At 43.8% G+C, this 13,361-nt stretch overlaps 1 protein-coding gene and 1 long non-coding RNA gene across 4 annotated transcripts in view; one reads left to right on the top strand and one right to left on the bottom strand.

Annotated features, from left to right (window-relative positions):
• The window catches only part of LHFPL1 (LHFPL tetraspan subfamily member 1), a 68,569-nt gene extending 65,084 nt beyond the window's left edge, over positions 1 to 3,485 (top strand). For all 3 annotated transcript variants that reach the window (XM_059679329.1, XM_059679328.1, XM_059679327.1), the window contains one exon: positions 2,548 to 3,485. In XM_059679329.1, the coding sequence (XP_059535312.1) occupies positions 2,548 to 2,729 (182 nt within the window). In that variant the 3' untranslated portion in view covers positions 2,730 to 3,485. The remainder of the gene's footprint in view (positions 1 to 2,547) is intronic.
• Positions 1 to 13,361, bottom strand: part of LOC132224361 (uncharacterized) — a 1,115,498-nt gene that overhangs the window by 538,734 nt on the left and 563,403 nt on the right. The window lies entirely within an intron of this gene.

Here is a 13,361-nt window from a genome sequence, read left to right on the forward strand (position 1 = left end):
CCAAAGGACCTAACAGAAGAATGACCATCCATACAACCTTCCGGATGACCATGCTATGACACCCACTGGTGCCTGGCCAGCCAAGGCGGGTGCAACGCGATTGGTTGGGGCCCCGGCCATTTCCCCATGATCGCCCTGCAGAGGCAGGCTCAGGCCACTGGCCACTGGGGCAATCAATCAGGGGACTCCATGATCACCCCAAAGAGGGAGGCCCAGGCCACCAACCAGCGGGCTGTGGCAGGTGGGTGGGGCCTTCCCCTGCGGGGGCAATCAATTACGAAGCCCCGGCTGGGTGGGTAGGGCCTACCTCTTTATGGCAATCAATTTTGGGGTTCCCGGACTGTAAGAGGGCACAGGCCAGGCTGAGGGGACCCCCCCTCCAGTGCATGAATTTCATGCAGTGGACCTCTACTGCTGCTATAAAAAAAGGAACTTTTACCATTTGCAACAGCATGGATGGAAATGGAGAGCATTATGCTAAGCGAAATAAGCTAGTTGGAGAAAGATAAGTATCACATGATCTCACTCACATGTGGGATATAATGATCAACATAATTTGATGAACAAGAACTGATCCAGAGACAAATGGCAGGGGAGTGGGGGGCGGGGTTAGAGATCAACCAAAGGACTTGTTTGCATGCATATTAGCATAACCAATGGACACAGACACTGGGGCGGAGGGGGCTTGCCTGGGGTGGGAATGGCTGTAGAGGGTCAATTGGGTAAAAAGGAGACATATATAAAACTTTAGACAATAAAAATAAATAAATAAAATAATAAAATAAAATAATCTAAGATAAAAAGTAACATCTAAGTAGGTCTTACTCACTGCACTCATGCATCTACTGCTCAACAAATTCATCTTATAAGCTAAATTCTTATAGATATGAGTGAAATTCAAATGTTACTTTCAGTGCTCTTTATGACATCTTTGTTCCAACCTGAGTTTAAAAAATGTTTAGAAAGAAGCTGTAAAAGACATTTAGCATATCCTATAATATTTAAATTTTTATTCTCTTAAAAAATCAAAATCAAATTGAAGGCTTCATAATGATTCCTACCCATGTTTTTAAACCTTAAACTATTCATGGTGTCTTTTTTTTTCTTTTTTCTTAAAGACCTTTATTCCCTCTTATTTTATCCTTCTTGGAGATGGAGAACAGTTTGTTATATTCCTTCTTAATTTAAATTGTTCAATAAAAGACTCAATAACTTATGATTTATTAAACTATCTCAACAGCTTTCTCCTTTCCAGAATTAAATGATCTTATTTTTTTCTAACTTTTTCTCAGAGGTCTTATTTTTCAATCTATATTTTATTCCTTTTCATTGCTGCTATATTCCCTCCCCAGTTCCCATATGATCCTAAGAAACAGCCTCCTCTCAGAAACTGAATCAGTAAGAGGGGTACTTTTTCTCATGCCTTAAAACATGGCCTCTTTAGTGGTCACCAATAAAAGAAAACAAAGGTTCACTACTCATTCATCATCACAACAAATAAACACAATTAAACAACTTGAAAATAAACAAATAAATAAAAATAATAGGTAAATTGTTACAAAAATCAGTCTTGACATCCCCAACTGACTGTAGTCGGTACTCGGTTTTTTCCAAAACTGTGAGGCAGGTGAAGGTTGCTGCTTACCTCTTTTTTCGGCACTCCTCTGCAATTTTCTAACACTAGGCATCTATCCCAATTTCTGGAGTTCTGTTTGCTTAAGCATTTGATTTTTTACATTTAGTTGTTATTTTGATCTCTGATCTTTGGGCATCATCATTTTCCGAGGGAAAATTCTCTGAAGAAAATTCTCTGAAAAACACACACACACAAATACTTCAAATGAAAGAATATACCTCTGATAGAATGTCAGGTGGTAGGGTAGATTTTTTGAGCAGATGACCTTTCCCATTTCCCTTCAAACTGAAACTACCTGCTTAGTAGCTTGGCCTTGATTCCAATGTATATTTCTTCCCTGGATGTTGAAAAGCTACGTTGTGAGAGAGACATAGAGTAAGTGCCAAGATATATGATTTTACCTGTCAAATCTCCTGATGATGCAGGGTATTGTTCTTTGAAAACAGTCCATGCACTATAGTATACCAATGTGGTAAAAAGTGTGGTGTTAGAATCAAGATGAGCCAGGGTTTATATTTTTGACTCTATGACTTTCAAGCTTTGTTGTTTTTCACTATTAACCTATGCCTTGATTCCTTCACGTTATATAAAAAAAACACACAAGGATAATAAAAGTATCTGTCTCATACAGTTATTGTAATGATCAAGGAGATGTACTAGTATGTCTGAGGATCTTAGCCTAGTTCTTGATAATTTATCATTGTCTTATTATCATTGTCATTAGCGTCACCACCACTATCACCATCCAGATCACTCCCAGATTCCTACTGTAACAGAATAACATTATAACCTCTTGCTAAAGCAACTACCAGCCACTGGCAAAGGAGGAAAAGAGGACACAGGAATCCTAGTTGCATTCACTGCTTCCTACTCTTACACTAATCCTCATGTCTCTGTCCCTGTTTCTACAGGTACCTGTAGGCTTGGTTGGGCCTATTACTGTGCTGGAGGTGGAGCAGCTGCAGCCATGTTGATCTGTACCTGGCTCTCTTGCTTTGCTGGAAGAAACCCCAAACCTGTAATGTTGGTGGAGAGCATCATGAGGAACACCAATTCTTATGCCATGGAGCTTGACTACTGCCTCAAGCCTTGAGCTTTGGTGGAAGACTGGAAAGGGTGGGAAAGAGGAGGGAAGGGAGCCTTGAAAAGAGGTACTAAGACTAGACCAGTTGCCACCCACCTGTCAGCAGTGTAGCCTAGAGTTGCATGCTTTTTAACTCACCAGTCATTCATTTTCACTTCCCCTTAAGCCAGTGGGTCAGTGACTACTTACAAAATTCATCAAGATATATGATTTTCTCAAATGTTTACCTAGCTGGTGAGTACCCACTAGCCCCCAAGTCCTAAAGTACTCCTTTATGAAAAATAAGGAGAAGATCCTCACTTGAAATGTAACTGCACAAAGCTAGATAAGAACACTCGAGCAGGGAGGGACAAGGAGATGAACAGGGCTGGTTCCTGCCATTCCATTCTTATGGCCCTCCCCCTAGTATTGATTACTATCTATAAAATGTCACTGATCAAATACTTGAGACTTTCTCAGGAATATACCTTGACTCTTCCTCTTTTATCTGGCCTCTTTTCCTTTTCTTTTGTGAGCTTGTGGTGAGGGTAATTATCAATAAGGAAAATATTAACCAAGGATACTTATTTAGTCTAAGACTCCTCATTATGCTCTAGAATATTCATAAGAGTTCATTTTGTGTTTTGGCTTGGTGACTGGCAATAAAATATAGTGGCAAGTATTCTCTAGTCCTTTATATATTCAGAAATGGTGTTCATTAAATGTTCTGAGCATATAACAGCACTTGTTGTGCACTCAATAAACATGGTTTTATGATGATGATGACAAGAATATTTCTGGTGACTCCTTACTGAAATTTCTATCAGAGTTCATTTTTACTGAGTAAGAAATCCACAGTGGCCTTTTGCCCCTGTAGTCATTCCTACCATGATATGTTTCTCTGCGTATTTCAAAAATTGCTCATCAAATGCTTTCCCCTCCATCTGGGGTGAGCTAGACAAAAGAATACAGCCTTGATGTCACCAAGGGCTGATGTATTTTTAGGCCTGGCCATCATCCCAAATGTGCTCAAGGCTGATGGATGGTATAGAAGAACTTGTCGCTCAGGGACAGAATTTGTCTCTCCCCCACACCCAACTAATTCAGGCCAGCTCTACTGTTCCATAACTACGGCTTTAGGGATTAGGCAGGGCCTATGAGTCAAAAGGCCAGCTCTTCTGTTTTTATTTTTAATTACTCCAGAGTGTTGGGGTACAAGAAACCCTGTTGTTACAGTCCATTGAGGTCAGGTTCCTTTGGCACAAAGCATGGCAGAGAAAGGCAGAGCAAGGACCTTGGGGTCATGAGGGGCAAATGGAAAATAGCAGCTCAGTGAGTGTTCTTAGCTCCTGATACTACCAATTCCTAACCCATTGCTTCCCAAGAAGTCAATGCTTTCCTGCTCTCCTTGGCCCAGATACCTAAACACCGGTGAAGTAGTTGCACCCTAGAGAAGTGACTGTTCAAGAAAGGGTTAATTTAAAAAGAGCCATTTTAAATGATTGTCACTTTGTATAAGGTCCTAGACAGTTGGAATGTTTCCTCTCCTTTTCCACAAAAAGAGGATAGAATTTAAAAAGATTTTTTTTTCTGTCAAGAAACTGGGCCTGCAGGGCCTTACATTCAAAGAGGGATCCAGTCCCTTGTTCAGTTTGAATTTAAATTCCTTCCTGCCTGCATCTGATATTTTTCTTGTCAGGCCTTGTATTTTGCATAGATGTTTGATTAGCTTGTTTTTTCTCTATGGTCTGGAGCAGGCTCTTGAAAACTAAGCTTACCTGGTCTGGCTTCTGTTGAGCAGAGGAAGTAGAGCCCATAGGTCAGGTGGAGGGCTGAACAAATGAAGTGAGGACCTCAGAGACTGGTTTGTCCTATGCCTGGCTGGTTGTCATGCTCCCTGCATGTACACAAATGGAATGCCTAACCATGGGTCCTTCCTGATTTTTGGAACCACTTAGATCTTATGTGGTTTTTTTTTGGGGGGGGGGCGGGGGGCTGAGAGAGGTGGGAGGTTTTTCACCCGGGCTAGCACACAATCAACTGAGTATTCATTAAGAGTCCGTTTAGCAGAAATGGTAGATGGGCAGCAACTGCCTGACTGGCATGTGTCTGTGTCTGCAGTGTTACAATTTCTACACCTGGTGTGGCCCTTGGTATATTGCAAGTGTTAAGTCACTCAGGTCTGTCTTGAGTGGTGCCCTCTCAATATCACTCATCATCCCTGCTCCCATGGGGAGTAAGCACCTCCATTCATTTATAGCTTCTGGTGTCTTCCTGGCAGTGGGTTCTCACCTTGCAAGAACATGAGCTGTGAACCAAGACAGACAGGACAGGCTCTGGCCTCTGGGAAAAGGAGTTCTGGCTTCTGCAAAAATAGGTGGCAATAGGAGGTTTCTGGAGGAGGGGAACCCTGGAAGGGTAAGAGGATGAGGAAGCTTCTGGCAAGCAGAGGCTTTATACACTCTCCAACAAATTACCCTAAAAGGGAAAGGCCTGCCCCTTCAGAATGTGATAAGGATACTTTCTTCAGTATGGCATTCACTCCTGGTAGAAATTCTAATGTGGAGAAGCTTTAGGACCATATTAAGTCCCAAGGCAGACTGTCAGTGGGAAAAAAAATGGAAGTTTCAAAAAAAACACAATAGTGAATGCACTTGTAAAAGATGGAAGGCATCCCACTTGGTGGCTTGAGGGGAAAGGTGTGCTATTTCTAGAACTCAAAATCAATCTCCAACCAGGCCTAATAAAGCTTTCTTAACAGACAGGAGGCAGGACACTTCCAAAAAGTCATCTCTGCCCTGTGTCCTTGGTTTGAAAGCATTTTTTTTAAAGCTGGATTGGTGCTGATGTTGAAGAATATTTATTACTGGCCTCTCTTTCAGATGTAGAGAGATGCATTTTCAGATTTAATTTTCATTTTGTCTACTTATGAGATTATGCTCTCCCAGAGTTGATCTCTTTTCTAAACACATTGAACCCCCACTGAGTCCTCAAAGCTAACATCAAATAAACAGTTGCTATGTGTGCACACAAATGATTTAGATTTTCATTATACAGAACTGCTGATATGTCAGGAGGAAGTAGGAGGAGACAAAATGCTTGGTTTTGACTGCAGCACCATGTCCTGTTCCTCCTCCCTCTACAGAAAGGAGCCCCCAGAGAATAGTACTTGGGGGAGAGGGATATTGAGGTCAACTGGCATCCATGGGGCAGCTCCCAATGTTGGCTCCTTTTCATGTAGTGACCCTCCTTCCTGAGGAGGTGGTGGTAACTACAGAAAGGAAACAAAGAAAGGTAGAAAGATCAAGGGGAATAAACAGGGGGTAGATAGAGAGGTAAATATTGGAATCATTCCAGAAACATGTTGCCTCCCACTGAGGCCTACTAGAATCTCATTTGGGAACTTTAAATTTATTTCCAAGATATCTCTCTGTCTTCTAAGCTAAAATATTTCCCCTAGATAACACAGTAAAGTGAAGACAGTAAGGCTTCGGAGTCACACAGACCAAGGTTTGAATCCCAGCCCAAAAACTTCTGAACTCTGTCTTTGGGCAAGTTACATAACTTCTTTGTATTTACTAAATTTTATAAGACAGTATATCCTGTCTGCTGTTGGACTCCACTCTCCCCAGGAACTACAGAAGACATTTACTCTCCAATGACCCCACACCTTCCAGTTTGCACATTGATTTTTAATCCTGGTTCACAACAGAATCCTCTGAGAGGCTTTTAAAAAGTTTGATGGCAAAAAAAAAAAGTTTGATGGCTAGGTCTCACCTCAGTTCAACTGAGTCTGAATTTATGTGTGCTGCTAGACCATACTACAATATCTTCATCATTGATATAATTTACTGACCTCCTAGTCATCTTTCATTTATTGAAAACTTCAGACACCTGTTTCACTCTCTTTTTCATTCCTATTTCTGTCAGCCTTTTGTAAACTTCAACATCCATGCGAACCACTCTACCAACTTCTTGGCTTCTAAGTTCATTGACTTCCTTACCTCTAATGATATTTTTCTTCCACCCAACCACTGCCACTCCCATTCTTGGCATCACCAACAAATGCAACATCACCAAAATCCAGCTTTCAAGTCTCCCATTCCTGACCAACACTTCTTATCCTTTCAGCTCATGTTCTTTAATATTTTCACTCTATCAACTCTGACTCCATGCTACTTACCCAGTCTAGAATCCATAGTTCATCAATATATTCACCTCTTAAATAAATATTCCACTTTTTGCCTCTTATTCACCTCTTCATATATTTTTCCAATAAAGCCATAATTGTGGTTAAATGTAATAATCTGCCTGATCTGAACTTCCATCAAATTTTCAAACATTGACAGAAAAACACAAGAACTGTTCTTGCACCTTTTCTCTGTATACACTTACTCTTAAATATATATATATATATATTTATATATGATCTAATAAAAGAGAAACATGCAAATTGACCACACCTCTGCTACACCCCAAGCCACGCTCACCAGCCAATCAGAGTGACTATATGCAAATTAACCCAACCAAGATGGCGGCAAGCAGCCATGGAGCTGGAGCAAGCAGGAGGCTTGGCTGCCTCAGAGATGGAGGAAACCAAGTTTCCCACCTGCCCTGGCCAGCTGTGGCCTCCACTCAAGGCAACAAAGTTTCAATTATAGAAGATAAATAAATCCCAGATACCTGCTTCCAGCCAGCCTCCACTGGGAGCTTGGGTGGCTGGGGGCTATGGCCAGCCTTCAAACAGCAATCAGCACCTCACCCAGGCTGACCAGGCACCCAGCAGGACCCCGTCCCTGAAGAGGGTGTGGCCAGCCTAAAAGCGGCCTTCAGCCCCTCACCCAGGCTGGCCAGGCACTGCAGTGGGAACCCCCACCCTGAAGGAGCTGTGGCCAGCCTGCAAACAGCCATCAGCCACTCACCCAGGCTGGCCAGGCACCCAGCAGGATCCCCTCCCTGAAGTGGGTGTGGCCAGCCTGAAAACGGCCTTCAGCCCCTCACCCAGGCTGGCCAGACACCCCAGTGGGGACCCCCACCCAGAAGGGGGTGTGGCCAGTCTGAAAACGGCCCTCAGCCCCTCACCCAGGATGGCCAGGCACCCCAGTGGGACCCCCACTCTGATCTGGGACACCCTTCAGGGCAAACCAGCCGGCCCCCACCCATGCGCCAGGGCTCTATGCTATATAATAAAAGGGTAATATGCAAATTGACCCTAACAGCAGAGTGACTGGGAATGACTGGTCACTGTGACACACACTGATCACCAGGGAGCAGACGCTCAATGCAGGAACTGCCCTCTGGTGGTCAGTGCACACCCACATGGGGGAGCTCTGCTCAACCACAAGCCAGGCTGATGGCTGCCAGTACAGCGGTGGTGGTGGGAGCCTCTCCTGCCTCCTCAGCAGTGCTAAGGATGTCTGACTGCAGCTTAGGCCTGCTCCCTGCTGGCAAGTAGACATTCCCCGAGGGCTCCCAGGATGCCAGAGGGATGTCTGACTGCCAACTTAGTCCCAATCCCCCGGGGAGCAGGCCTAAGCCAGCAGGTGGTCATCCCCCGAAGGGTCCCAGACTGCGAGAGGGCACAGGCTGGGCTGAGGGACCTCCCCGAGTGCACAAATTTTTGTGCACCAGACCTCTAGTGTGTATATATATATATATATATATATATATATATCTCCTATCTAATAATAGACAAACATGGTAATTGACTGTACCTTTGCTATGCCTCCCATTGGCTAATCAGTGTGATATGCAAATTACCTCAACCAAGATGGCGGCTGGCAGCCACGTACCTGAAGCAAGCAGGAGTCTTGCTTGCTCCAGTGATGGAAGAAGCCAAGGTTCCCCACCTGCCATGGCCCAGCTCTAAGCTCTACTGAAAGCAACAAAGTTTCAATTATAGAAGCTAAACAAACCACAGATACCTGCTTTCAGCAGGCCATGGCCACAGAGCTGGAGTGAGCAGGAGCCTGCTCTCAGCTCCAGTGACGGCAACAAAGTTTCAATTATAGAAGCTAAACAAACCCCAGATACCTGCTTTCAGCAGGCCGTGGCCATAGAGCTGGAGTGAGCAGGAGCCAGCTCTCAGCTCCAGTGATGGCAACAAAGTTTCAATTATAGAAGGTAAATAAATCCCAGAATAAGAAAAAAAGAGAGGCTAGAACTTCAGTCACTGGCCAGCCTGAACACGGCCCTCAGCCCCTCACCCAGACTGGCCAGACACCCCAGTGGAGACTCCCACCCTAAAGGGGGTGTGGCCAGCCTGAAAACAGCCATCAGCCCCTCATCCAAGCTGGCCAGGCACTCCAGTAGGGACCCCAACCCTGAAGGGGGTGTGACCAACTGCATACAGCCATTAGCCCCTCACCTAGGCTGGCTAGGCACCCAAGCAGGACCCCCACCCTGATCCGGGACACCCTTCAGGGCAAACCAGCCGGCCCCCACCTGTGCACCAGGCCTCTATCCTATATAGTAAAATGGTAATATGCAAACTGACCCTAACAGCAGAACGACTGGGAATGACTGGTCACTATGACATACACTGACCACAAGGGGGCAGATGCTCAATGCAGGAGCTGCCCTCTGGTGGTCAGTGCACAGGGGGAGCTTTGCTCAGCCACAAACCAGGCTGATGGCTGCCAGTATAGCGGTGGTGGTGGGAGCCTCTCCTGCCTCCTCAGCAGCGCTAAGGATTTCTGACTGCAGCTTAGGTCTGCTCCCTGCTGGCAAGTGGACATCCCCCAAGGGCTCCCAGGCTGCCAGAGGGATGTCTGACTGCCAACTTAGTCCCAATCCCCCGGGGAGCAGGCCTAAGCCAGCAGGTGGTCATCCCCCGAGGGGTCCCAGACTGCGAGAGGGCACAGGCCGGGCTGAGGGACCCCCCCTCCCCCCCGAATGCACAAATTTTTGTGCACCGGGCCTCTAGTATATATATTTCAGAGAGGAAGGGAGAGGGAGGGAGAGAGACAGAAATATCAATGATGAGAGAGAGAATCACTGACTGGCCACCTCCTACACACCCCACACTGGGTATTGAGCCCATAACCTGGGCATGTGCCCTAACCAGGAATTGAAGTGTGACCCCCCTGGTTCATATTCTGATGCTCAACCACTGAGTCACACTGGCTGGGCTACTCTTTTGATGAGTTCATCCAAACTTATGACTTTAAATATCCTATATAATAAAAGCCTAATATGCTAAGTATGCGGTTGTCCAGTTGTCTGTTCAATCATTCAAACCATAATATGCTAATGACATGCTAAGGCCACTCAACCGCTCACTATGATGTTCACTGACCACCAGGGGGCAGACAGTCAACTGGTAGGTTAACTTGCTTCTGGGATCCAGCCAATCGGGACTGAATGAGACAAGACAGACATGCCCTGGTGCCCTCCCGTGTCCCTCCCCAGCCCCATTCGTGCACCAGTGGGGTCCCTCAGCCTGGCCTGTGCCCTCTTGCAATCCGAGACCCCTAGAGGGATGTCAGAGAGCCTGTTTTGGCCTGATCCCGGAGGCCAGACCGAGGGACCCCACTGGTGCATGAATTTGTGCACCGGGCCTCTAGTTATATATAATCTTGCTACTCAAAGTGGCAGTGTACTCCAAAAGCATGGGAGTGCATTAGAAATTTAGAGTCTTAGGCCCCACGCCAGACCTACTTAATCAGAATCTTCATTTTAGTAAGAATCCCAGGATCTATACTAGTGGTTCTCAGTTCCAATTGCAAATTGGAATCAGTTGGAGAGTTAAAACTCTGCTAATGCTTAAGCTCAATTTTAAAAGTTCTAATTTAATTGGTCTAGGGTAGGGTCTAGGCATACATAAATTTTATGTCACTATGTGATTTTAATGTGCGGCCATGTTTGAGAACTACTAACTAAATATTGATGACTCACAAATTAATATTTCTAGGCCAAGCTTCTTTTAACTCCAGGTTCATAAGTCCAATTACATATTCTATATTTCTACTTGGATGTCTAACGGGCTTGACAAATTGTACATATCCACAACCAAGATTCAAATCCTTCTCCCTAAACCTGCTCCTTTTCATTATCCCTATCTTAGTAATTAAATGGCACCATATTTACCTGGTTTTCTCTTCTTTGGTGGCTCTTCCCATCCTTTTCTGACTCTTTGCCTTTGTTCTACCTCTTAATGTTTAAATGCTCCAGGGGACACATTGGTCCTTTAAATTTGCAGAATCTCCCCAGGTGATCTTATAAAATATGCTAATAATGTTCTAATTTAAACATGGTCAGGTTATTCAAATAAAAGAAAATCACTAGTTTATTTTTCATCTTCTCCAATCAGTTGCTTCTGCCAAAAATCTGTAAGTAATATCTGATTTCTTTCTTTCTCTTGGCCCTTACCTCCAATCCATGTGCAAGTCCTATAAATTCTACCTAGAAATATATTCCTTATCTATCTATTTCTCTTCTCTCTACTGCCATCATCCTAAAACATTAATGATAAAAAGCCTTAGAAAACTGGGATTAAATGGGATATTCTAACCTGATAACAGATATCTGTCAAATCTTCAGCAAACATTGTACTAATAAATCTTAGAAACATTCTAATTTAATTCAGAAAAAGACAATGAAAAATATTTAGGCCAATAATAGAAACCAGTAACATCAGGCACCTGCGACTAAATCTAATAAAAGATGCAGAGAATGATACAAAACATCATTCAAGAACATGGTAAAAGACTAAAAAAAGAGATAAATAGGTTACATGGATGAAGACCAAATATTTTAGTGTATCTTAGTTCTCTAAACAAATCTGTAAATTCTAAGCAATTCCTATAACTATCACATCTTTCTATTATTGTAACTTTACTTGCTGATTTTCACATATGTATCTAGATATCAAAACTTAATGCAGATATAGTGAGTAATAAGTGTAATGTTGACATAGGGATCAACAAATAGACCAATGGAACAGAATAGAGGATCATTATGGATTGAATTATGTCTTCCCAAAATTCATATGTTAAAAGCCCGAACCCACAATTTGATAGTATTTGGAGATGGAGGCCTTTGGGAGGCAATTGGGTTTTGATAAGGTCATGATGGTGGGGACCTCATGATGGGATTAGTAGCCTTATAAAAAGAGATAACAGAGAATTTGCTCTCTTCTGTCTCCTCCTCCTCCTCCTCCACTTCTTCCTCCTCCTCCTCCTTCTTCTCCTTCTTCTTCTTTCAATCTCTCTCTCTCTCTCTCTCTCTCTCTCTCTCTCTCTCTCTCTCTGTCTCTCTCCCCCCTCATACCATGTCCCCTGAGACTATTCCTTCAGTTTCACCCTCAGAAGGAAAGGGAAAGAAAATGTGGAGAAAATCTTCCCCAGCTGACATGTAGACCTGGGAGTAGAAGAATAAATGCTTATTTTTTAAATATGTTTTTATTGATTTTTTAGAGAGGGGGAGGGATAGAGAGATAGAAACATCAATTAGAGAGAAACATCATAGATCTGCTGTGTCCTGCACGCCCCACTCAGGGGATTGAGCCTGCAACCCGGGCATGTGCCCTGATCAGGAAGTGAATTGATGGCCTCTTAGTTCCTGGGTCGATGCTCAACCGCTGAGTGACACCTGCCTGGCAAGATGCTTATTGTTCTATGACACTAGGTTTGATATACAGCCAAACCTGAAAAGTACAATGTTGTTTATGAATACACATCCACTCCCCCCCACACACACATTCACATATATGTTTATGTATATACACATTATATATACATATACATATACATATACATATACATATACATATACATATACACACATATATATGTGTGTGTGTGTATATATATATATATATTTGTAATGCATGTGTGTTGCCGGTGGAAGTCGGATTCTTGCAGTGTTGTGAGAAAAAAAAATGTCTGGAGCTCACAAGAAGGGATGAGGTCTGGGGGTAATATTTATTTGTAATGCAAATCAGAAAGAAGCCCCTCCAATGTCCCATCTCCATCAGTCTGATCTCTGTCCCACCATAAAAATCAGGTCCAGAAATAGAGTCAATGTCCAGTGATTCTGTGCCATATTAAAATTTAGTCCTAGCCCAGCATCTGGCTAGCTTAGTTTTTTAAAAAATATATATTTTATTGATTTTTTTACAGAGATGAAGAGTTAGAAACATCGATGAGAGAGAAACATCGATCAGCTGCCTCTTGCACACCTCCTACTGGGGATGTGCCCACAACCAAGGTATATGCCCTTGGCTGGAATCAAACCTGAGACCCTTGAGTCCGCAGGCTGACGCTCTATCCACTGAGCCAAACTGGCCAGGGTTGGCTAGCTTAGTTTTTGTTCTCAGCTGCAATCCATTGCTTTGCTGCTGTACCCAGGCTCCCTCCTAGAGCCTGCATTTGGAGTCTGAAATGGCCAGCTTCTGCTAAGGTCACATGGGTATGGAGAGAGAACAGGCAAATGCATGGGGCGAGGGTGGGTCAGAAGCAAGAGAGGGAAAGGGGGGGGGGACTTTGTTTCCTGGCATTATAACCAGGAACTTTTTCAAAATAACCAATTAACTTCCCAAGATTTCCTTCTGGGGTCCAGTCCCAGCAGGTCCAGGGGTTCCCAAAGGTGTGGACAGAGTCGGCGAAGAAGGAATGACACGGAGGCAGGTTTCAGTTGATCAGCATAGTTAGGTTCTCTAGC

Source organism: Myotis daubentonii, chromosome X (assembly GCF_963259705.1).
Source record: "Myotis daubentonii chromosome X, mMyoDau2.1, whole genome shotgun sequence".
NCBI classification, from domain to species: Eukaryota; Metazoa; Chordata; class Mammalia; order Chiroptera; family Vespertilionidae; genus Myotis; species Myotis daubentonii.